This window comes from Columba livia, chromosome 11, assembly GCF_036013475.1.
Source record: "Columba livia isolate bColLiv1 breed racing homer chromosome 11, bColLiv1.pat.W.v2, whole genome shotgun sequence".
Lineage (NCBI taxonomy): Eukaryota > Metazoa > Chordata > Aves > Columbiformes > Columbidae > Columba > Columba livia.
In genome coordinates, this window is record NC_088612.1 from 9,227,282 (window position 1) to 9,251,695 (window position 24,414).

At 41.4% G+C, this 24,414-nt stretch overlaps 1 protein-coding gene across 2 annotated transcripts in view; it reads right to left on the reverse strand.

The window, feature by feature from the left end:
• Positions 1 to 24,414, reverse strand: part of FAM169B (Protein) — a 101,304-nt gene that overhangs the window by 38,957 nt on the left and 37,933 nt on the right. The window contains exons 5-9 of one of the 2 annotated variants that reach the window (XM_065076667.1): positions 24,137 to 24,304; positions 17,142 to 17,324; positions 16,371 to 16,474; positions 16,197 to 16,275; positions 11,653 to 12,038 (exon numbers count right to left, since the gene is read on the reverse strand). In XM_065076667.1, the coding sequence (XP_064932739.1) occupies positions 16,461 to 16,474; positions 17,142 to 17,324; positions 24,137 to 24,304 (365 nt within the window). In that variant the 3' untranslated portion in view covers positions 11,653 to 12,038; positions 16,197 to 16,275; positions 16,371 to 16,460. Of the gene's footprint in view, positions 1 to 11,652; positions 12,039 to 16,196; positions 16,276 to 16,370; positions 16,475 to 17,141; positions 17,325 to 24,136; positions 24,305 to 24,414 lie in introns of those variants that run through there. The other variant, XM_065076666.1, reaches the window with a different exon arrangement.

Here is a 24,414-nt window from a genome sequence, read left to right on the forward strand (position 1 = left end):
CTTCTCTCTAAAGGAGAAAAAATGGCTTGAACAAGAGAAAGAGGCAGAAGGTGCTTCACCAGCTCACCTTGATCTTTGTGCAAGGTGCCGGAGCAGCACAGACGAGCGTGGAAAGCACCAGTTTGGCTTCAGGACACTGAAGGGCTCTTTTCTGGTGCCCAGTCCTCAAAGGTAGATGGGGACAAAAGCTTTTGTACCGCAGTTTGCAGACCACAGTCTTCTCCACACATAATTCTTTGCTTCAGTGTTGTCTTCTCCCAGTACAAACTGGTCACTCGGGGTTACTGCTGGGTCTCGGGAGCGACACCAGATGTGCTCATTTCCCCGACTGCAGCATTGGTTTTTGCTGGGATTTTATACTCCCAGAGCCTTCCTTCTTTTGACAGGTCACTAAATTTGCTGTTTCTGAATGGCTGTTGTCTTCTCCCAGATTTGTTCCCTTTTGTTTTAAGGACTCTCAGTGCTGAACTCCCACCTAAGCAGCCCTTAAATGAAGGCAAACATCTGAAACTCTCCATCTGGATTTTCAGATAGTACTGAAGTTCTTTCTCTCATTTGTCCAGTCTATTCTATCAGTTGCTAATTACCTCCACAATTTATTTCTAATTTGTTTGGATTTTTTTACAGTCTGCTGGGCAATGGCTATAAATTAGCCATTACATTTTTGCTGCAATACTTTAAGGCCAGCCCATACATACAGGCCATATGCCAGGTGCTTATGATGGCATCTAAGATAAATGCAGGCATGTAACATCACATGCATACCTTCACCCACATAAACCAATCTGTCATATCACAGGGCTGACACCAAGGCTGAAGACCAGCAGACTTTAGGCTTAGTCTAGTCTCATGTGACTGGAGTGCTCTGCTGCAGAAGGGCCAGATTCTTCACGGCTTTGGAGACCCGAGTCCTACTACAAGTAGGCACCCTGCCCAATCATGGCAAGTTAATTCTTTCCTGGATGAGCAAATCCATGCCAGAATAGCCTAGACTTTTTCCACAAGTAACCAATGGCCTTCATATAGTATCTGCTTTTTTGCAGCAAGTAACATTGCTTGCTTTCAAGCCAGGCCCAAGGAATCACTTAGTGGGGCTGGTCTGAGGCCACCAAAGGCATTCTGCTGTTGTTGGCCCTGGAGACTTTTTACCCTGCTTCTGTCACACTTTCCTGGCAAATTCTGAAGGACAATACGTTTCTGACCCAAAGCTATGCGGACCTTCAATGCTTCTTCCGAACCACAAAGAACCAAGCTGCTGGAACCAGAGCTCCTGCCAACAGCAAATAAGCAGGATAGGAGCTAAGATCTCACAGCAATCCTTTCTTACATTTAATGCCCTACAATAGCACCTAATCTTGAAATATCAGTCAGCAAAAGTCAATTGAGAGGCTGTTGACAAGTCCCTCCGCAGTCCCATTCTCTGTGCCAGCTCCTGTGTAATGCTGGAAAGATTGCAGTTCTAATAAATTCTTTGTTGACACGAGCAAAGTTTTTATTAGGCCAGTGAAGCATGTGTTCAGTAATGCACATACTGTGCCACACTGTGTGTTGTAGAGAGGCAAATGCTGCTTAAGACAGAGGCAGAAACAAAGTGAGGACACACAGAGAAACCCCCATAGTCACCTGCTGGCCTTAAAGCCACCAGGGTCCTACAGCGGTTCACTGCAGCTCACGGTTCTCAGGACAGTAACTATTTCAAATGCTCAGATCCTTTCCTGAACATGTAACTTCTGTGCTTTTGTGCTCTCCCTTCATAAAAACATATAAACATACGTCCTTTCATAAAAACATTCCTGATTCCGACACTGGGCAGCGTCACCTCAGTGTTGGGCTCCACTCCAAGCTGTTTGCATTTAAGAGGGTGGCACATACCATTCCGCATTCTTGGTCTGTGAAGTGTGAATCCTTCAGGATAGAGAACACTACACATTTCATCCCCACATCTTACACAAGCCAACTACCTACTTTTTTTCTTTTTTCCTTGTTTTCATTTTCTTGCAAGACACTGTTATTTTATGGAGAGCTGAAAAACACCCACAAGTAAGTCAGACGCAAATAATAATACCCATTCAGTGCACCACTAGAAACCCTATGATGATTTTCTCTTTCCACAACACCCAGCAATATCCTGCATGAGAGACAGCCTGCTGCTACCATTTCAGAGGTGCAATCTCTTTTTTTTTCCATCCTTCCTGCTGCAGAAAATTCTTCAGCAGCTCCTTGTAAACACTATTTCTGTTTTACCCCGTTGTGCCGCATGACGAAACACGCTGCTGGGTGCAGGATCTTCCTGGTATCTATTTTACGCCTCCGGGAGTTTTCCAGCTGCCAGCAATAATATAAAAGATCACCATGGACTGTGATGTGGCCAATTACAGCAGACAGTAGTTATTTATAGAAAAGTCAGCAGCGCTGCAGCTTTAACACCAGCCAGCACACCCCTCTGCTTCCCACCGCTAGCATCCTGCTACACCCCGTGTAGCGAGGAGTTTTAAGGCAATTACCTTGGTACCTCACAAAACTGCGGAGACACAGGGCATATGCCCACAGGACAAGGAAGGAGCAGCACTTTACATACACAGTGTCTTCGAGCTGCCACAGCGTATTTCATTTTCATAAATCGCTGACCCCAAATGTCACTTTCATTCCGAAATCCTCATCCGCCTACTCAGCAGCATCGTGCATCAGGGCACAGCGCAGTCGATGTGTGTAGGACCCTGTAACACACACTTTCCCGATTCCCAGCTCTCTGCAAAGAGCCTCTTCTCATCCTCTCCAGGACCTGCTATAAGGTCTGGATGAATACTGCAGTACAAAGGAAGACAACATGTTAGCTGGGTACCTTTCTGAACTTCCCCAATCATGATAAAAACTAAATTAGTTGAAACAGCTTTCACTCACTTGATGCAAAGGTTGAAAATCCACCAAAAAGCTAGAAAAAAAATCACAGTAACCAAGCGGGAGATGTTGCTTCCAGGGAACATATACTGCCTCACCCAACCCCTGCTACAAGGCAAACATGCTGATGGTCCCTAATGTTGAAACGCCCATTTCCAGAGCTGACAGCAGGATCAGGCCGGCTTGGTGCCGCAGTTTGTAGCTCAGTCACCTGACACCAGTCACTGAAGAAATTTGGATTCAAAATGGAATTCCAGCCTATTTTGCTTCTGGAATATTTAATAGACGATGTAAGTGCAAACCCTCTATTGGAAGCGGAGGGAAAAAGTTCATGGCCCCTTTTTGAGGTGAGCATTTCCAGCAGAGCATCCTGCAGAATGAAAGGCAATATTGCCATCTACTGCCCAGAGCGGCGAACACCTCCTTTCCTTCTGACACATTCCGCTAAAGATGAGATCAATGTTTCAGGACAAGGAATCTTTTAATCATAATGAAAATGTGATCTTGACCGATCCGAGGTCACGTTACATTAATACAGTCTTCAAAGCTTTTTTAATAATACAATTAATGATTTCTGCCATACCATTAAGAGAATTAAAGACCAAAAAGCTTAAGGGGTATTGACCTATTCAGTTTCAGTTTTTAAAATAACCTCAAAGCAACACAGACTTAGTTCCTTTTTTCCCCACCCTCCCACTTTAAACTCCCAGATACATAATTCTTAGCTGTGTTGTTCTATTGGTGTTCATGGATACCACACTTGCAGTGAAGATTTGGATAAGCCAGTAGAGGGGATCTCCATTCTGATTAACTAACTGCTTTTATCTTGTGAACCAACAGGTCAGGGTAGGACAGTCTGAACAACAGTAGAAGAAAAACAACAACATTAATGAGGAAGGCCGAAAACTACAGTTTGATGCAGAAAGAGACTTACTTAGACAAAGGTGCTTTGTTACCCCCTGTTTCTCCAAGCCAACAGTCTCGTTCTCTCTCATTCTCTTCCCTAACCTACCACCTCACTAAAGCTCTCATCGTGCCTTTGCAAATGGCTTGGAAAGCTTTAAAGGAATTTAATAAAGCCCCAAATACATCCTGGCTAATTTTTGCTCATCAGAAGCCACATATCCAAATGGAATTTCTCAACAAGTGGTGCTATTAGTCAGCTCCTAACTTTAGCCTGAGCATCCCTGGGATCAAAGGGCTCTCTCTGCAGGACGCTGGTCCCCACCAACACCCACTGCAAGACCCAGCGGGGCTCAGGTGCCCCGAGCCTGGGCCAGAAAGGCAGGACTGATGGGAACCACCGCGGTGGTTCTGCAGGTGAAGTCAGCATCAGAAAAACAGCAACACATATGAGTTTCACCCTGGATGAGTTCCAGCACTCAGGAAAAATTATAGCCGAACTGGCATTCTACCATGTGCCTCTGTATCAACTGAGTTCTCTTCTGTGCTTGGTTGTTTTCTTTCCTTTTTTTTTTTTTTTTCTCAAGCATATATATAAAAGCTGGCAGCCCATGTTTATTTTTAAGTAAGGACAAGCGCATCCAGGCTAAGTCATTCTGAATCAATTGCAGATACTGGCAGGGTTTTGTGAGGGAAAGCAGACTCATCTGTGACTCCACGCTACTCCTGGGCAGGATACAAAAGGAGAGAAGCAAAACTGTGCCTGTGCATGAAAAATGGCAGATGAAACCAGGGGACTGTGAAAAATCTGTAACAACAATGAAGAACAACTCAGCCCATGTCATCACCGTATGAGCTTGTTGTCCTGGGCAGGGGTTCAACCATGGGATTTGGCAAAGATGATTCTTTCTGATCAGAGTTACACCAATCCACTGCTACAAGTACACAGAATAATCCAGCATCAAAGCTGCCAGGGTTGTATTTCCCAGCATTTCTAGGTCCTCCACAGCATAATACTGGCTGCCTCCTGCATTTCTCATACTGATGGCTCTTTCCCTTAGCTAGGACTGGCGTTATGGTTTGCCCTGACCCCGCTAAATTAAGAGGGGAATTATTGGTTATGTCCAACCTCCCCTTCAGATCCCATTGCTGGAACGGGAGGGGACACGGAATCATCTCTCTCATTGTAATTATGGTGCATCAAAGAGACTGGCTGATCTGAGACTAAGACACCGCAAGGCTGTGACCAGATAAAAATACGGAGACAAAAATCAAGCACCTGCCACCAATGTCAGCTCTGTCTTCCCATTCCTCTGTAGAACCGCAGCACCGCTCTGTAAGCTCAGGCCAGTAAGTCAAAAGCCAGGCAAGGACAGAGCACAGCATGGAACATCCATCTGCTGGAAGCCAAAGGCTCTCTGAAGCTCTGCCTCAGTTACCTCAATGAGTAGAAAGACAGAAGATCCCTCCCTCCCATCCCCAGCACGGCACAGCAACACACTTTGCGCTATTTGACAACTCACAAGGACATCACCTAGCCAAGTGCCAGTGTCTTTGATGGCTTAACTGTTCAGGCAGGACATGCTAAATATCATCTTGCAGAAACTTCTGATGCCTACAGGGAGCAAGACCCCTTCTTGACCTTTTCTCTTGCTATTTTGCTGGTTTTGTTCTGTGCTTCTCAGAGCTGCTCCTCCATTCCAGATGCACAAAAGAGGTCAAACTAGCAGAGGTGGCCTGTGCCAAAGCCTTTGGCTTCTACCAAGAGACACTTTAAAAGGAAGATACTTGTGCTTGTGACACAGAGCAAAGAGGGACAAAGTGTCTTTCACTCCAATTGATTTACCCACCAACCTGCTACGCAAACAAGGATAAAAGCAGCATTTCAGTCTGTATTACAGTAGATGGGCTCTGCATGCAGCACTACAGAAATAGCTTTAAAAAAGACTGAGCCAGCCCCAAGATCTGGAGAGTGTGGGGGAATCAGAAGGCTCTTTTATATCATGCACCTCAAAGACAGCATTTACCTAAAATGCATCTTAGTGAAGATACTCATCAAAGGCTTCGAGGAGAAGGGACATGCCAAGCAAGGAGAAACTTAGAAAATTAGTCAGTTAAACTAACCCTTTTAGGAAGGGGGTTTCTCTTCTCAGTCCCCACTCCTTGCCGTAAGCTCGCAAGGGATTACTGGTTCCAGGTAGGAGGATTGAAGTTACACATCTGTATCTTCTAAAATCAGCATGACATTAATGCCACCGAGCCGAGGCCACTCCTGTTGACCAGAGGGCACACACAGCTCCAAAGTGTTTCTCCTCTCATGGTCACTGACTTTTAGCATACCACAGTTCAGAGAGGCTGAGCTATTAACTTACAAATCAGGTATTGGTGAATGAATACCAACATCCCCAAATGTACTGATCATGGTGAACGCAACCGCTCATCTCCTCCTCAAGAATTTAAAAGAAAACCAAAATTTCAACTTCATCTAAGTGTCAGGTGGCTGGGAGAAATAAATTCTTCCAGATGGAGACTATTGATCTTCCAAAACTGGAGCCTTCAGTTTAAATTAAACCCAAAAAGATTTCTTAAAAAAAAAAAAAAACACCACCAAAAAAATCCTAACAACCTTCAAGACTGAAAAATTCAATAAAGCGAGGATAAAGTCTAAGACAAATAGAGAAGATTAAACTGAGATTTTACCATCAAGATGCATTGCAAGAGGAAACAATTGAAAAGCAGGCTAATTACAAACTCCTACTTTTGTCTCCTGTGTACTTTAATATTATTGCATGTTCATCTGTAACAAGAAATATAAAAAGGAAGACCTAAGTCACCACCAAACAACTGTAACTGGATGCATTCTTTGTTTATGCAGTTGAGCAATAGATTTGACAAAGTGGAAATTTTATTTGAACATCTTAATTTTGTCTGGTTCTGCAACAGCTTTGATAAGCAAATGCGAAGAAGGATCCAGTGAGGTAATTCAGTTTAAACTGATCCCTCCCTTCCTAATCCATAGAAATGGACACTAAAATGTGACTTCGACCACCCCTAAATGACTCCCAACCTACAGCTGTGTTTTACTGACCTGCCCAGGTTTTCTTTAGGAATGTGAGTCAGTTGGACAGAATCAATCCCAACACGTCAACTACGCATTCAGCTCTGAGGATGTCACTGAGCCTTCGTTTGGATCCAGTCAATGCAAAGGTGCCAAGTTAGTCTGGTTTTCACACAACTCAGCTGTTTTCTCCTACTTTGGCACCTACTTGTAAGGCAGCCTTTTGGATGGCTTCTCCTAATCAAGAAATACAAGTTAAAAGTGGGTTTTTTAGAAGTGTTTAGTTTGTATTTCTAAATTTTACACCAAAAAATCACAGCAAAAAGGCAGCATCAGAAGTTTCTGTACGGTGACTTGTAGCAGATCCTTCAACAACAGCCCCTGAATGTCCAAACAGATCCCATAACACATTAATGTCATCGCAGAGGTGGGAGGGAATGATATTAGCCTGCGTTACTGATGTGATAAACTCTAAGAGTTGTACAGAGCTCCCATCATTTAGCAGACAGATGTATCATGCCACGCTAATCATGGGGTGTGATATTGCAGGCCTGTAGGACTGGAAAATCACCCTAAAAATAGAGTTAGCATTGGGCTTTCAAAGAGCAAATGAAAGAACAGAGAATGACTTGCTTTGAAATGCTTCCATTACAATCTTTGATTAGGATGGAGAGCTGCCTTTAATGTACAACTTTATAATTGCACTGAAGTTTTATTATATCAATTAGACTAAATAGTAAACATTTTTAAAATTTAAAATTAAGATTAGATTTCATCGTCTGCTTACTTAATTTGTTCTTCTCTCCTTTGGAATGGTCACGTATAAAACAAAGTAGCAAAGGAAAGAACTTAGCCTTTAGGGCCAATATAAACCACCCTTGCTTTTCCAATGCTGAGAATATTAACAGCATATTATATGGGAGCTGCTATTACATTAAAAAAAAAGTGCTCAGGAGTACTCTGAAGCAAAGTATGTAACAGACAAGAGAAGGGTCAGAAAATCAGACAGTCAAGTTATTTGAGCAGAGAACCATGTAGTGCTGGAAAACCACAAAATACAATGGGGAAAAGTCCCACTCAGGCTTCCTGATGAGCCAAGGGTAGGAAGAGACATGAGCTGAGTCCAGGCTGCACCTAGTGCTACTCTGTGATCTCACCTTGGCTTCCCAAACACTTCAAAACCTCAACCCCGGGCCCACTCGAGAGAAACTCCACTGATACAAGAAGACTGAATGGTCAAGAGAAACTCCACCGATACAACAAGACTGAATGGCAAACACAAGACAGGCTTTACCACACCCTCCCCCTCTTTTCTCTGATCGGGTAACATTCCTTTGAAGAAGTCAAGCCAACCAGTGACGTATTTACACCTTGGGCACCGTCTCAAACACCCAAGAGATGACGACAATGTTAAGCTATGTAATGGTGCCATCTCGTGGTAATACTAAAGATGACGCTGGATCAAGCATATTTTCAGTAGTACCCTGCAGCCGTTGTGGTCGTTAAAGACAACACCTTAAAACAGATACCTCTTAATTCCTCCCTGTCGTTTTAAGTTTTACAGGGCATGTTCATCATTAAGACACCCACAAGTACAAAAGATGCCGTGACAATTACAATCAGAGGTCACAGCAGCTGGGAAATACTAACCCGTAACAGTCGGCGTGATCGTAACCGGAACTGGGTCTCTGATGATGTTCAGGCTCCTAAGAGGAATTTGAAGAATTTAAAATCTCTCTGAGAGGTCAAGAATAATAAATCAAGGTCAGGAAAATCCGCCTCACAGAGACAGATCCAAAAACCAGTGCTGTTCGCTGATGGGACCACAAAGTATCCATCACCACACTGAAGGAATCTTGATAGTATCACAGCCATAGTTCAGCATTAAAAAGAAAAACAAAATCCATCATAAGAGACTAAACCATAATTAATTCAGACAAAAAAAACAAACGGGTGCATTTGTAAAGACAAAACTTGAAGAACAACTTGCCAAGGAACGTGGCATTTTTCCCACTGTCCAACACTTGAAAATCAAACTGTCAAATTAGAACAATCTTTCTAAAAGATGGGTTGTTTCAACCAAAACCAATGATTTTTGATAGAGCAACTATGCATGAAATTGTCTGGCTTACATTACGTGAATCATCATGATAGATTAATGTAATGAAATTTCTAGCCTTAAAATCCATATGTTTGCTTTTCTTTAGAGCAATTCAAATACTTCATTTAGCCGGCACACACCCACCCAGACCACTAACACTGATGTCCACGTCTAACGTCTTACTTGTAGACCAGATTGACGTGTCTATGCTTATAAGAACAACAGGTACAAATTTCCTTTCAGCAAATCTGCCATTTCTTTGACACACACACTTACCTCCTTGTGTCCTAAGCAGGAACACCATCGTGTCAAGCCACAGCCACCAGAGAAAGCATAAATCCAGGGTTTTGAAAACCTAACTCCAATATCCAGAATGCTCTTTCAAGCCTTTCCAACCTCTCCAGCACCCTGAAACCATCCTAATCTTGAATAAATGCAGATTTCTTTTAAATAAAAGAACTTCCACTGTGAGAAAAAGATGTTAGTGCTGTTGGGTTTGGGTTTTTTTCCTGTTATGTTCTACTAAGACAGTGAAGATACGGGATCTGGTTTTGCTTCAGACCTCCTCAGGATTCGTGTGATCTCACTGAGAAGTGCTTCAGACTGCCAAGAACAAGTTGCAGGTCCAAGCTTCTAAATTAATCAAATACCTCACAGTACTAATTTAAACAAACACCCAATATTCAGACTAATTGCTCTATAAGTCAGCATTTCTGAAATAATAGCATATCTTCCTGCAACCCATAGTCCAGGAGTTTAGTGCTGTTAAGAAGCACCTCAGAACTCCTGGCTCTGGTTCTTTCCTGGATATAGGCAATGGGCAAATGACTGTACCCTCTTATTCTGCTGTACCAAGCCATCTGTCAATGTAATCTCATCAAATGTCAGTATGTTAATGCAGCCAGTGGATCACTGGATAATAGAGAGGTGAAACAGAAATTCAGCTTGGGGATATTAAAAAATTGCTGTTTTTTCCTCTGACTCAAACTGTCCTTAGATATAGAATCAATTTAATCAAATTAGGTGTCTGGCCATTCCGCACACAGTACCTTATCCATCTTCTTTATTCTAACACAAATTCATAGAGAGTTTCCTAGGGCTTTCTTAGATAAAATTTTGTTTCAAGATTTAAATCACATTAAACTTCTTAAGTTCCCACTTGTTGGATCAACTCCAGTTTACCTTGCCTTAATAATTACAATATAGGCTGTTACGTGCAAACTAGACATGAGGCCAGTCTGCTAGACTACTGCGACTCCAGAACTGGCTTTCATGAGACATACAATCATTTTCTATCACAAGAGAATTGCAAGTCTTCACAACTACTGTGTTTTAAAAGAAGAAAAAAAAAAGGAATGTATGTAACCATACATTAAGTAGGAACGTAGGCTGCTGCACAGGAGCACACGGAGTTTCTAGCAGTCTTTACAGCATGCTCTTTGTGACTTGAGAAATCAACAACCTGCAGAGGAACTGATTATAAAGTTAGCCCTAAATGCGTTCTCTTTGAGACAAGAGAACCATAGCAACATGATTAAGTCTGGCACACAATTCAGTGTTTTAATTCTCTTGGCAAAAACGTGTAAGTTCCAATTATAGCTTTTTCTTTTTTTTTTTTTTTTTTTCCTTTTTGAAGTGATGCCTAGAAAGGTCTGATTTTGATGTGTCTCGGGCATATGGTTTACTGAGCAGCTCAAGAGGGGAGGAGTTCCTTGGATACATGAATAAACGTTGTTAAAACATAACCTTAAACAAAAACAGGGTGACAGGGCTATGTGTGAGCCATTATGCCATACAGGGGGGAAATATACATTCCTACAGTGTACCCACAATGTCTGCCTACAGAACTGTCTCCCTGGAAATGCTGGATTAGCTTCTGGAAAGAAACAGCTACCTCTCCTCCTTCCAAGGCACCCACTTAAGAATTACAGGCTGCCAAATCTATTCAGACCCTACTGCTGTTCTCTGCTGAGTCTACCTCTTTGCAACGCCTTCTCTGCCGCTGGATGAAAGATCTGATCCTTATGAGTTCCACCTGTAATCATTAACGCAACATTCAAGCTTTAAAAATGCCTCAGTTTAAAAGAAAAAAAAATCTAATACAGAACCAACTTGTGGTGAAAGAACAAAATTTCTTTACCAAGCCATAACATGAGTAATCTAGTGAAATACATTATACTTCCAAGTTAACGAAACACAAAACATTAGTAAAGAGCCTACAGGAAATAAAACCTGCAATATGTAAACTGCACATTGTTCTACACCCTCAACTTACACACAGAATGATCACAGTGCCTGAATTTAAAGGCAGTTTGAGGCCTGTAGTTTCTTCATTCTTCTTCTCTGCACCAAACTTTTCCTGCAGTAATGGAGTTTTTATGGCATCCTGTCGACCACAGGGCTTAAGGCAGATTTTTCTGCTAGAAAAGCTCAAATGAAACCAGTTCAAGATCAACTGTTCTCTTTGAAAGGACGGTTACAGCTGTCACTCTGATACCAACGTGTGTTGCGGTATCTCTCTTCCATAATGCAGGATGTGGTTTCCATAGAAATATCTTCTTACATCAGGATCTATAAGTCCTCCAATTATTCCTTTTTGGACATGCAATCCAATAAAATCTTTTCAGAGCAGGGAAATAACTAGGCTCAAGCACTACTCAATCACTTGGTGAGAAGAAAAAGAAAAGGACAATTAGCAAACAAAAGCTTTATTTAAAACAAAATACAAGATGGAGAACACATGTCTTACAAAATAATTACATCTTACCTGAAGAAATCTCTCCAGTGTTACAAATTATGAACAGTCAGTTACAATTTTTAAGAACACACTGAGATTTTGCTGAAATTTGAAAGTGCAATTATGGTATAAATTTGAATTGTTTCATGGCCTTGTCTCCAACTAAGGCCCCAGGGCCTGCTCTTTTTCTGAATCCTTTGCACTGCTGAGTCTTGTCTGCATCTTGTTCTAAGTGCTCTTGTGCAGGATCCTGCCAGTTCAGAGTCCCTGCTGCTGTGTCATCTCTTTTGTCCTGTGGCACCTCCAGTCACTTTCCCAACACCAGGAATGTGTTCAACGCCCTGAAATCAGAACCAAGACAGCAGGAACACCAAATTATACACAAACAACATAAACAGTGACTTGATCCTAATATAAAATGCCTCTGTCCACCAATAAATGTGCAAGGCAAGACATTCGGCAGCGCTGTTTGCATGAAACAGCTTCATTCCTGCTGTCCTGACCAAGTCCCCAGCAGTGTCAGCATAAAGAAAACTGGGAGAACACGGAGTCTTGATCTGGCTGGGTGGGCTCCGAAGCCGGGACCGCAGCACAGAACGCAAGAGCACGCACGGCAGGGGCCGGTGCTGTCACAGCTCCCCCAGGAGACCCACGCCTGAAGAAAACAAACTTTAATCGTTGTGCGGCAACCAAAATGTGCTGGGGAAACAACCCCTACAGCTCTTTGTTTTGCTTCCACTCGTCTCTCTATTTCTTTATTACTTGAAAAAAAATGTGATTTGTTTTCTCTGATGCATGTTCCCCTAACTAGGCTTAGGCTTCATTTGAAGCTCTCAGCCTGTTTTAGGCATCCATCCTGCAAAAAACTAAGCACAGTCAGATCAGCAGCGGGATAAAATAATTCTGACTGTAAAGACCTCGGCTTACTCATTCTAAAGCTGTCGCACTCAGGCCCCTGTATAGGCACAGGAAACATCACAGTCCAGTTCAGAAAGCCCCTGTATATGCAAACCTTAGAACACACTATATGCCAGCTTGGTTACATTTCCCTTTTCTCAGTAAGGATAAAATGAAAAGAGTTAGTAAAATCTATCCTGTACTCTTTAGCTACTCAAACTGCTATAGGTACATAAATGAGCTATATGAATCAATTACATGTGTGTGTATATATGTAACTATGATTAGCTATATAAACCTATGGGTCAGCAGCAAAAAAACACCTGTAAGCTGTCTGCGATGGTCTCTCGTATTTAAACCTCACTACTTCACTAAAAAGGGAGAAGGCCACCAATGAAAAAGCAAGTCATAAAATAGCAAATTAGTCACTGCTTATCAGGTCCACATTTGACTGCCTGGCTTTACTGGTCTGGAAGTCTGCTTCAGGCTCTGGAGAAATGGGATGAATAGTTTGGCCCCAGAAAGAGATTAAAAAGGAAAAAAAAATAGCAGAGTTCCATGGCAATTTTACTTTAAACAATACACCAGAATAAGCCGCCTGAATGCCACCTTCAATGTCTTTTGCCTTGTTTTTGCTAAGTAACCACACCAGGGCGCCTGATGACACTATCACAAAAGACTAAGGTGAACAACTGGAAAGGAAAGGTCTTTGGGTCTTCCTTAGCTTGAAAGTTCTTCTAAACAGATAATCCATTCATCTCTTACACCGGGAAAACCCATATCCCTTCCTCTCAGAAAATGCAGATATTTGATCAATTCAGAGGAAGGATTATAAGCAACCATTGGAAATTTGTTTTAATTCTTGTCTAGTCTGCTTATTTTTTGCATTAGCTTTGCATTTACATGCTGTGTGTATATCACTGAACTACTTCAAAACAGCTCAATTCAGTGTATGGTAGATTTAGCAACTAGTAGCAAATGATGTTAAATGATTTCTGCTCCTCTAGTCAGCCCCAGAAGAAAAATGTCTCTATGTTCCCGTTACTGAGACTATCTGCTGTAAATAAACATCTCCATTTTTCAAACAATAAGAATTAATTCAGAATGAACGATTGCAGCTATATGTGACATGCTAAAGAGTTTTATTTTTATAGATGTATGTATACATGCAGACAGAAATACGTGTGTATATACACCTATGTGTCTGTGTACCTGTGCACATCCAACCTGAAGGATCAGTTGCAGTAAACAGCGTGCTGCAGTGTATCTGTCCTGCCACTAGATGCAGCCACATAGCCTTGCAAAATTTAAAATTCTGACCTCAGGGTTATAGAAACCTTTTCTGGAATATCTATGATTGCAGAATTCTTACAACATTAACAGTATTCAATCCTGACTACTGGGGAAAAAATGTCAAATGAGCAGAATTTTCAATATTTCTTCTCAATTTTGTTCCAAAACATAGCATTGCAAATGTCAACGGCGATGTGAGAAATCACAGCACAGTAAGACTTGTCTCTTTTCATGGTTGTTGCCATAGATCCAGACTGGAGCTGATAATATTGAATTACATTGTGTTTTGCTTTCTGCATAACTGAGCAAGCAGGAATGAAGCACTATGTTCCCAAGATCTACATGTCCCGAAGATCTAAATGACCGTGCGTGTTTGGAACAGGCGAGGACACAACTCCAGTGCTCGCCATTCTATGCCACATCACTTTCCTCTCAGTCTCCCAACACGACAACTCTGGAAACACAACTCTCGCTTTACGGGTGTGGTAAGCAGCACACTAGGTCTGGTGATAAAGGATTCCTGCACTCAAAACATGTTTCTGTTTTACCTACTATTGACAGATAGCATGAAGCCCTGGAAAATTCTCGTGTTATTTTCTCACCAAGTACCACATGGAGCTGTGCAGGAGTAATGCTGCCTTTAGGACAAAGCAAAACCAGGGAAACTCCCTTTTAGCTTCAGCAGGTGTTATCTGTCCTGTACTCCTTTGGTATTTCCATGGCTGCTTAATATACACAGTACAGGGATAATACAAGGACAAGAACTACACAAGCAGATTTCGTATTTAAAACAGATAAAATAAATGTATTAGACACTGTTTTAAATACTCTTTTTATAGTGAGTTGATTTTGCACTGAAAATGGATGAACTAAAGCCTGCTCAGCACGTTCAATGTAAAGTGAGGCCCAGTGAGCTGTGCACCAGAGGGGAGAATGTAATTTAAAAAGCAGATTTTTATTATATATTTTAGTGCCAAATTCACTTCCTCCTTCTCCCTTTCACAGTAAAGACTACATTGCAATTCATAATCCATATAAATAAACACACAAATCCCATTTCTGCTTTATACTTTCCCTCCTTTTTGTAGAGATGTCTCATTTATGTGCGGAACTGGCCAAGGCACTTCCCAGGCCTCACATGTATTTTTTACTGACAGCCACTCTGCTGAAATTATATTTACCCATCTTTTGGGTCATTTCTCTTTGTTTGTTTGTTTTTGTAGAAGATTGCAAAAGAAGAAAGAAAAAAGCATACTCTCCTCCAGGATCTGCTTTCTGTTTGCTGATCTGATCACAGTTCTCTTCTATTGCCATTAATAAACTTGAATTTAGCAAGATGGATTAAAGGAAAGAGCAACCCCAGTTTTTGTTGGTTTAAAGCAGGAGGAACATAAATATAACGGCTTCAGAGGAACTCAGCCTAAGGCTAAATTCTGACTTAACTCTCCTGTGGGGTGCTGCAGACAAGATGAAACACAATGTCTCAACCGAAGGTCCCAAGCCAGTACAAAGCAGGACAAATGTGGGAAGGCATGGGAGCAATTTGCTCCACAGCACTCCTCACTGCGCTTCCAGAACGAGACAATGTCTGTCCTTTTGGAACCCAACGCTTATCACAGCTTGTGTGCTCGGAGCTGAGGGGCCTGTCTGGATCCCCAAGCCAGCTGAACAGATTACATCAACAAGATCCCCACACGAGCCGCCAAAAGGTCTACTCTGTCACTATCTTTTGTGAATTGGGTAGAAAATGATCCCAGTGAGAAGGACTCACCCTGTAGGAGAGTACTCCAAATCTGCCAAAAGCCATAATGAAGATGCTTGTGTTTCCATCCAAGAATGGTATTGGCAGCAAATTGAAGCTAATTAAACACACTGCCCATTGGCCATACAAATTTCTGCTTTGTAATAATGTCAGAGAAACCCCTCTCTATAACCCCGATATTGTGTTGTGCAACAGGAATTTTGGGGGCTAATTTCTACCCTGCTGTAAGTGCACTGCAATGGGAGTTACAGCCAGTTTATGCCAAGACTGTGCTTTTTCACTACCTCTCTGATGGTCTGTAGTTCAATTTCATTACCTTATAATTTCTAAGAATTGTCCTGTTTACTGGGAAAAGACCAGTGAACAGGACTACACACTCAGTAGTTTCTCCATTTGCAAACGACAGAGAAACCACCTATCACTACCTAACCTTTGATTTTATTTCTTATCTTTATGTAACTAACATGGCCATGTTCACACTGTTTATTTTAACTGATCCCCTGAACGGGATGGCTCCATCTGAATTTGTAACCAGACATTCACTTACTGGCTCCAGCCTCCTGGTGCTTCTACCTCCCACGGTCACTTCTGCTCCTCGGGATAAGTCTGCAAGAATTTCTGGCAAACTGAATAAGAGAAACCAAGGAGTAAAAGCATGAATGAGTGCAAAGTTCAGTGGAAGAGGGAGCGTATTTTATCCCAGAAATTCTCTAAGACCTACTTTCATTAGTTCCTTTGGAAATCTTTTCTTCTCTCTTCTCATCTTCCTTTTTTTCCCCTCTCTCTTTTGGCTGGGGCTTATAGGAAAAGTCTACATGGAATGACCTAAAGAGGCAAGAGTGAATGACCGTATACCGTAAATCGAGGAACCTCAGGAAAAAATATTGTCCTAAAGAAAACAGTTCTACAAATAATGTGAGCACAGATCTTTTCTGTAGATTTTACTAGCAAAACCAAACTTCAACCTCAACACAGAGAAGATATATAACTACTTAATGACCTTTTAAAAGTGCCAAATGTTCAAAGACAGTCGATCTGAAAGAAGTACTGATGTGACAGCATGAATGAGCAGAGCCCAGGTATATGGCTTATTAAATCTAATTTTTTACAAATGCAGTATCTACAAGAGCATTATGTGTACAGTGTAGGCTTGAGAACATCTTATGATTCCTTTCCCTCTGGTGCTAAGTAAAATTGGTAAGTCACTGTCTAGGGCGATAACACAGTTCTGTTTCTAAGGGAGAGTAAGATAAGAATGCAGAAGACCAGGCAGGATGAGTTCATGCTTCTCCTTGTCTTACTGAAGCATTGGCTTACCTTTCTACAGGGAATTGCAGATATCTCAAGAAAAGTAACCAACTGCACACAGACAACAGTTCAGTTCAGACAAGTGAACTGAACTTATACAGTCCAGAAAATCCTACCAAGACCACATTGAAATGTATGCATTATACATAACCCTTACCTAACATCTCCACATCAAGCGATTTACCTTGATACACGGCAGCAGAAATAGGGCAGTTGATCCCCAAGGCATCCTCAGCCATGAAAGACTGACAGAAATCATGCAACATTTTCATCCCTAGGCCACCTCTTCCGTACTTTCTCCCGACAAATATAGTATCCAAAGCTGGCAGCAAGTAACATTGACTGGTTGTCCTATCACATGGGCTCTCTGAAAGCAGACAGTAAAAAAAAACATTCATTTGAAAACAGAACTGGTATTGCTGCACTAACTGCTGTGTGATTCCAGCCACAGCTGCTGCCTGACACCTTCCACAGGCTACGAGGATGACCCCAACTGAAGTGCATTTGCACAGACAGTGTGACAATTGCAGGAGGAAAATTTGTGCCACCAGACTCAGAGAAGCTGCTTAACATGCGCTTGACAGGTCTCACCGTAATATTTTCCAGACTCCGATTCTTCATAATCAGACCATGTAGGTACCCAGGCAACATACACAGGAAAGTTCACTGAAAAGATATAACTAGGCTATAGCCAAAGAGCAGCTTAGGTTCAGCCTTACACCACAGAACACAAAAGTCACACCTCTGTAGGAAGAAAAGACGTTAATTAAGGCATTTGGGTAAAAGCCATAAATAACTGAGTCGTGCATTAAGAAAGTGCTGTAAGTGCTCCTTTGTAAGTCACTCGACTTCTATTGAGTGGTAACGTATCATGCACATTCAAGCTTCTAGTTCATCACTTGAACTACTATCAGCATTAAACCACAGTTTTCACTCAGGGGTGGTCATTGCTAATAAAAACAATTCAGTCACTTGATATCATGGGGACATGACATAATGCTCCACATGCAGACATAATACAGACTCAAGTATAAGCCTCCAAACTATTAAAACTCAGTTCTCAGTGAAAACTGTAAAAGAAAAGAGAAATTAGAACCAGGGGATTTATTTTGCAATAATGTATGGTAAACTCAAATGGGAGTCAAGAGAAAGTTGTTTAAGAACAGACATCCAGGGTGCCAAATTTTAATGTTCATCCTAAAAAACTTAGGGTCCTGTTAGCAAGTCATTGTACACCTTCCATACAGTGCAGAACACCACAAAAACAGAATTTCAAACTATCTGACAGGATAAGCATTCAACCCTGAAGTGAATGACCAACGTCAGTTCACCAAATACCTACATATAGGATAAGGTCACCATAGAAACAGCATGCTGACTTATTTTCATTTTTAGAAAATATTTATAAAAGTTTTATGCTGCTCCTCTCAGAGTACATGGCAGTTTAAATAGAAATGGATGTACAAGCTTTTATAACAGAAAGAGATTACACTTTCTTACTTTGTTGCTTGAATTTCATTAAGACCCGCTTGGTTTTCTTTACCACATACTAGTGTGCCACGCAGTCTAGTTTTCAGTGCCTTGAGACATGAAACTCTCATCACTTCACTAAAACCTATTTCACAGCCTCCCAAATCTCCTTATTGAATGGCCATTCCTACATTCCAGTATAAGGCTTCTACTTAATACAGCCATTTTTTTCTTCATCACATCCCTATAGCTATCTCAAACTGAGAACTACGTCTGTTCCTGGAGCTGGTGTCTTGTACCTTTTGTTGATACTTGCCAGGCCTCACTTTGATTACTGTCTTTTCTACTATGCCAATTTAGTAGAGCGCACGTGACTACATTCAATTCTAGACCCTGAACTGTCAAGGCTGTAGATCTCCATATAGCAAGAATCCACGTCACACGTACTCAGCCATACAAGAGTATATAGCTACAGAACTAATCCGTTCACATCCAGGCTTGGTCTGTCCCTGCTTAATCGAAGTGCACGCTTAACTTCAAACACATGTTCAAGCACATTGTTGGAAGAGGATGGTTTGCGGTGCTGTTTATAACTTTTCAATATTTGTAACACATGATGGGTAGTTACTCTTTCTTCATGAGCCAAAAAACTGAGTGTATCTCCAGTCCCATTGTTAGCTGCCAGCCCAGCAGAGATGCTGGATCCCAGCAGTGTTGCACCATACGTTCTAAAAAAGGGACACACTTCTCCTCATGAAGTCAACAGCTTATAAGTTTATTATTATCTCATGTAGTCTGTCTCCTATAAATCCTGATGAGACTGCTGCACAGCAATCCCAGGAGCTGAGTGATTTATGTCTGTGCTCCTAATTTTGTGTTGAGAAGACAACAAAAACTGGTAATGTCTAAAGGCACTGTAAATAAAGAAACCATGAAGCCATTCTTCACCTTGTCCCTGGGAAACATTAGCAGAGTCATAGCCCACAGCCGCAGTGCTATAAAATAAACAAACAAACCAACCTTTGGAACAAAGGCCACTTTGTTTCTAGTTCCCATCCAAAGCAAAGAGGTTCCTGTAAGCTGCTGGTGGCCCAGAGGTGACCACTGGGCTCTCCCACATTTGGTTCAGAGCTTTATTTCACTGCTGAAACACACAAACACGCTGAGTTTTGAGGTGAGGGAGGAGACAGGGAAAATCAGGGCGATGGAGATGGAAGTCTTCATACAGTCTGCCCTTTGGAAGCCTTTGATCTGTTTGGTTAGGTCACGAGTGCCAAATGACCAGCTTACGAGCCAGCAAAATGGTAAACAGATATTACAAGGGCAGGAAAGCAGACAGCCATTAGCATTCCCAAAGAGCCACAAACCAGAAAAGAAACAACAATCCAGTCCCCACATCCAACAGACCCAAACAAAACAAGGTTGTGCATACTGACTATTTCCCTGCAGAACAAGTTGGCTTTGGCACACGCATGTTTGGACAGGCCTTGCGCAGGCTGAGCGCTTGTGCAAAGGGTGGGGAGTTATTTCTGCTGAACAGAGCCCAAGGTCAACCCATTGTGTGAGTTTGTATGTGAGAGGGGGAACAAAGGTTCTGGCTTCAATAAAATTAAATGAATTCATGTCTTGACTGGTATGTAGACATTTCATTTTTATTACAGCCAGAACTTTCAGTCTGCCTCAGAAATGCACATTAAAAATATTATTGCTAGAAAACAGAGAGAGACAAAAGCAATTACCCAGCAAGATTCCAGTTAATTGTCTGTTAGGTTAACTTCATTTCTGATTTTATTTTTTTCTTAAGAAATATATGTAATCAGTGAAAAATAAAAACCTATTTTCTTTTTAGGGATCTATTTCTAGGGAATACCACCCGGGCCAGCAAAGAAATCTGCAAAGGCTTGTATGAAGGAAGGTGTGAAATGGATTTCAGCTGGGGTGGCCACTTCCAAAGACCATCCCTAAAGCTCTGGTTAGCAAAAAGCAGAGACTGGGCCAGGGTTGCTTTTCTGCCTCCTTTATTTCAGCTTAGAGTTTTTGTTGTCAGGTGTTCCCAAAATGTGATTTGTGGAGAATCTCCAAAAGATGAATGAGAAGCCAACAATGCATTTACTCCTTGTTCAACTGCATGTTTTACAGCCTTCTCAAAGGACCCAAATTTGTTAAGGCTGGTTTGACTCCAGGCAGAGCAAACTCTGTCTTGCTCCACATTTTTACTCCTCAGGTTTGACAAAAGGTACACAGTGAGCTTGGGAAGGGACAAGATTTCCTTCCTTTTTGTACCACAGACAGCTCGGTCCACAACTGGGCAGCTTCTATGTGTTAAAGAAACTGTAATATATAACAAGAAGAAAAAAAGGGTGGGTTTTTTTTGTTGTTTTTTTTTTGTTTGTTTGGTTTTTTTTTTTTTTTACCATAAATAAGGAGGTTTGTTCTGATTTATTCTTAAAGGGACTAAGACACTCCTGGCTCACAGCATCCTCCAGCTTTCTTACTGATTTATTTGCATGATGAATCTTCTACATTCTCCTGACATTTATGTGAATGTGGTAACAGTCCATTTTCAGTAATTACTAATCCTCAGCAAATAAAACAGAAAAATTTTTGGGGAATTACATGGTCTCACAGCACAAAAAAAAAATAGTGCTGGTAACCATGATCATTAAACTTACATTACTTGACAAAACACATTATTTTTGAGGTTTTCACAAAGATTTGGAGCACGCCAAGAAAAAAAAATCCGAAAGAAATTCTTTGAAGAATATAAAACAGATCTCAAACCCAAAGTATCTACATGAAGGCTTTCTGCAAAGTATTTCAAGTTCTGCAGGTTGCTTTCTGCACAGAAAGGTACAGGGACAGGAAACTGTTATGTCCTGTTGTACCTTTAAGTAGCTACACTCAGTGAGCTCTAACTCCTCAGCTGTCTAATATGGAAGTCGCTGACATAGATAAAATTGGAGACATTTATCTTGGCACGTGACAAAGTGTCTTATCAGCCTCATTAGTGGCTTAGTATGTCTCATCAATCTTTAGTATACCCAGCGGTAAACGCTGCGAGCCTGTCATTGGACAGGAACAGGCACATACCAGAGAGGCTGGGGTGATGATCTGTGTAGTCATGAATAAATTTTGTTTCAATAAAGGTGTCTAATGCTCACGAAAAGTGATAGCCTTGAAGAACGAGTCTTCTGTTTATCTACACAACAGGTGCAGGATGGCCAGCGTGGGTAGTTGCCAAATTGTCTCAATACCTTGACTTGCAGTTACGACATCTGTGAGAAAGGCAGGTGCTCAAGGCCACCTGTCCCTCTTCAGCTGACTGTCAATACAATCTGGTTAAGGATGTTCGTAAGATGGATGGATGTGTGGAACTGGACCAAAATAACCAAGCTCACTTTGTACCGGCCTCCTAGGAACCGGCAAATGGAAATGACTTTACAATATTGCCAAGACAGTTAATTGGAATCACTAAAAAAAATGGAAAAATTGGTGTGTGTCATCATGCCAACTAAATCAGTAGCAAAGATAGAAGAGACTCTCTCTTCCTTGGTGATCACTTCTAGGATTCACCCAAATGACTTATATCTGAAATAGCCACGCTCCACAGATCTGTTCTGGCTTATCTGGTTCCACTGAAGCATGGTTTTTATTGTACTGTAGATAATTCACAGATGAGAAATAGAGTTGAATACAAGATCAGTGTGAAAGTCCCAATTACCTAGTGAAGAAAATAAAACTATAAAGAATGGTCACGTAATTGCACAATATGGAAATAAAGGGAACCAGAACCACATGGTGGGCATAGAGGAAAATAATTTCTTCCTATGACCAGAAGCTGTAACAGAGGTCCAGCACAATATAAAGTCCTGTACTTAAAGCTGCCCCTACTAAATGTTCTGACCAGGACAGTAAAGGAAAAAGAACTTTCATTATGATTAAAAAAAAAAAAAAATAGTTAAAAAAAATGTAAAGCAACCATGTGAACGACAACTTCTAAGAGAAGGTATTTATTTTAGTCTGTTTTGGGCTTAATAAATCCATGGCTCTTCTAGAAAAGAGTGAGAATAAGATAAGCTAGAACACGGCTGGTACGAAATTGAAACCAAACAAGTTCAGAAAGAGGAATTACTTTCTAAATACATACAGCAAATAGCAAAAAGTGACACAAACAACAAGTTTCAAGCTTCCCGAAAAGGCTTTGGCAAAAGACTGCAGTGATTTGTGACACAGGCCAAAAACTAACAAATATAGCTGCCCAGAGAAAAAAAAACACTGGCAACAAAAGACAGATGCTGACAAAGCTGGACTTGAAGAATTTGTGTTTTATGTGGACCTGGTTTAAAACCAAACTGTGACTCTCAACTTACTCAGAAACAGTTTCAACTTGGCTAATACTCCACCCATAACAGACTACTGTGCAAATTCATTTTACTGAAGCATGAATCATTACAGCCCATAGAAGCGTTTCTTTCCAAAAGCTTTGCTCAGAAATATTTATGGACTTAAAAGAAAATGTATTTTGGCAATTGAAGTGTTTGCCAATTACAAACAAGTTCATCAGCGTACTGACAGATATGTACAAGATCCCTCTACCACAGGCTGAGACACAATCCATCGTTGATGGCACAGCAGCACTGTACCAGCACTGGGGTGTACAAGCTACAGCTCAGTGTGAATAAGGATTTTGCACATCTCAAGGCAGCAGAAGTGCAGAATACATGTTTTTTTCCTGCTTGCCTTTGGGACTGTGTCAGAGAAGGCACCTTCAGCCCATCCTCCAGACTCCAGTGCAATCCACTGTGTGACTCCCAAGCTGCTTCTTATTCTCCTCTTTCAATAGACGGCTACTGATTGCTGACTTGAACTACACATTTACCTCCAAAGATACCAATTTCTCTATGTTTAAGCTGCTGCTATCAAGATGACACCCATGAATCTTAAACACAGACTGGTAACCAGTTCATAAACAGGGGTATGTGCTCAACTGTATACCTGGAGTTATTCTAATATAGCCATTTCTGCTCTAGACTGGTTACTAGCAATGTATCTACATTAATCAAAACTCTCTGTTTAATAGAAGACCTTCACTAAAGCTCATACTGGTGCAAGTATCCCTGAAGAATAAAATAAATTGTCCATTTTCCATGCTAGTTAATCAGTTAATGATGAAATCACTTAATTGTCGTCCTTTAAACTGTATCACAACCGGACAAAGCATTCCAGGTCCCATATACATCTCCCTCTACACAACACAGCCACTTCTCCACATGCACCCCAGGGTATTTATTGCCACTTCTCACTACCCACTGCTCCTGACACGCTGGTTTTCCAATGTGAACTGTTCTTTCCTCAGATCACGTTCTCCCCAGGATGTTGCCCTTCATTCTGTGGGCGGGCCCCACATTCTTTGTTCCTAGATGTACGACCTTCTACTTGGCTGCATTAAAGTGCAGTTTCTTGGAATAAACCAGTATCTCAGCTCATTCAGTGTAAGTGAAAATAGAGTTTGGAGCCATCGTGTTTAAATGAAAGTAATATGGACGGCTTCCAAATTCTGGGAAGGTTTGTTCCCCAGATTCATTCTGCAAGAGATTTCATATAAAAATGTAAATGAGAGCCAGGATTATTTCCACTGAAAGTTAAACAAAAGGATTACATTTCTAGCTATTAGGAACCAATGGATATGTCTCTCTAAAATGACCTTACCTTTCATCTTGATCAAGAAATAGGCAATGGCCTTGCCATTTCTCCACAGTATCTTGGCACACTCGGTGGCAGAATGAGGTAGAAGGAATGCATCATCAGCCGAACTCCCTTCCAGCGTTCCAAAAATAATGTAGTTCAGAACAAAGAGGACAACCCTTTCTTCAAATTCTGGACTTCAGAGAACAAACAAAAACAGAGCAAGGAATAATGAAGCAGAGAATAGTATTTTGCTTTTCATAAAAGGCAAGGCTTCAAAATTAAAAGGGGTTGGGAAGGAG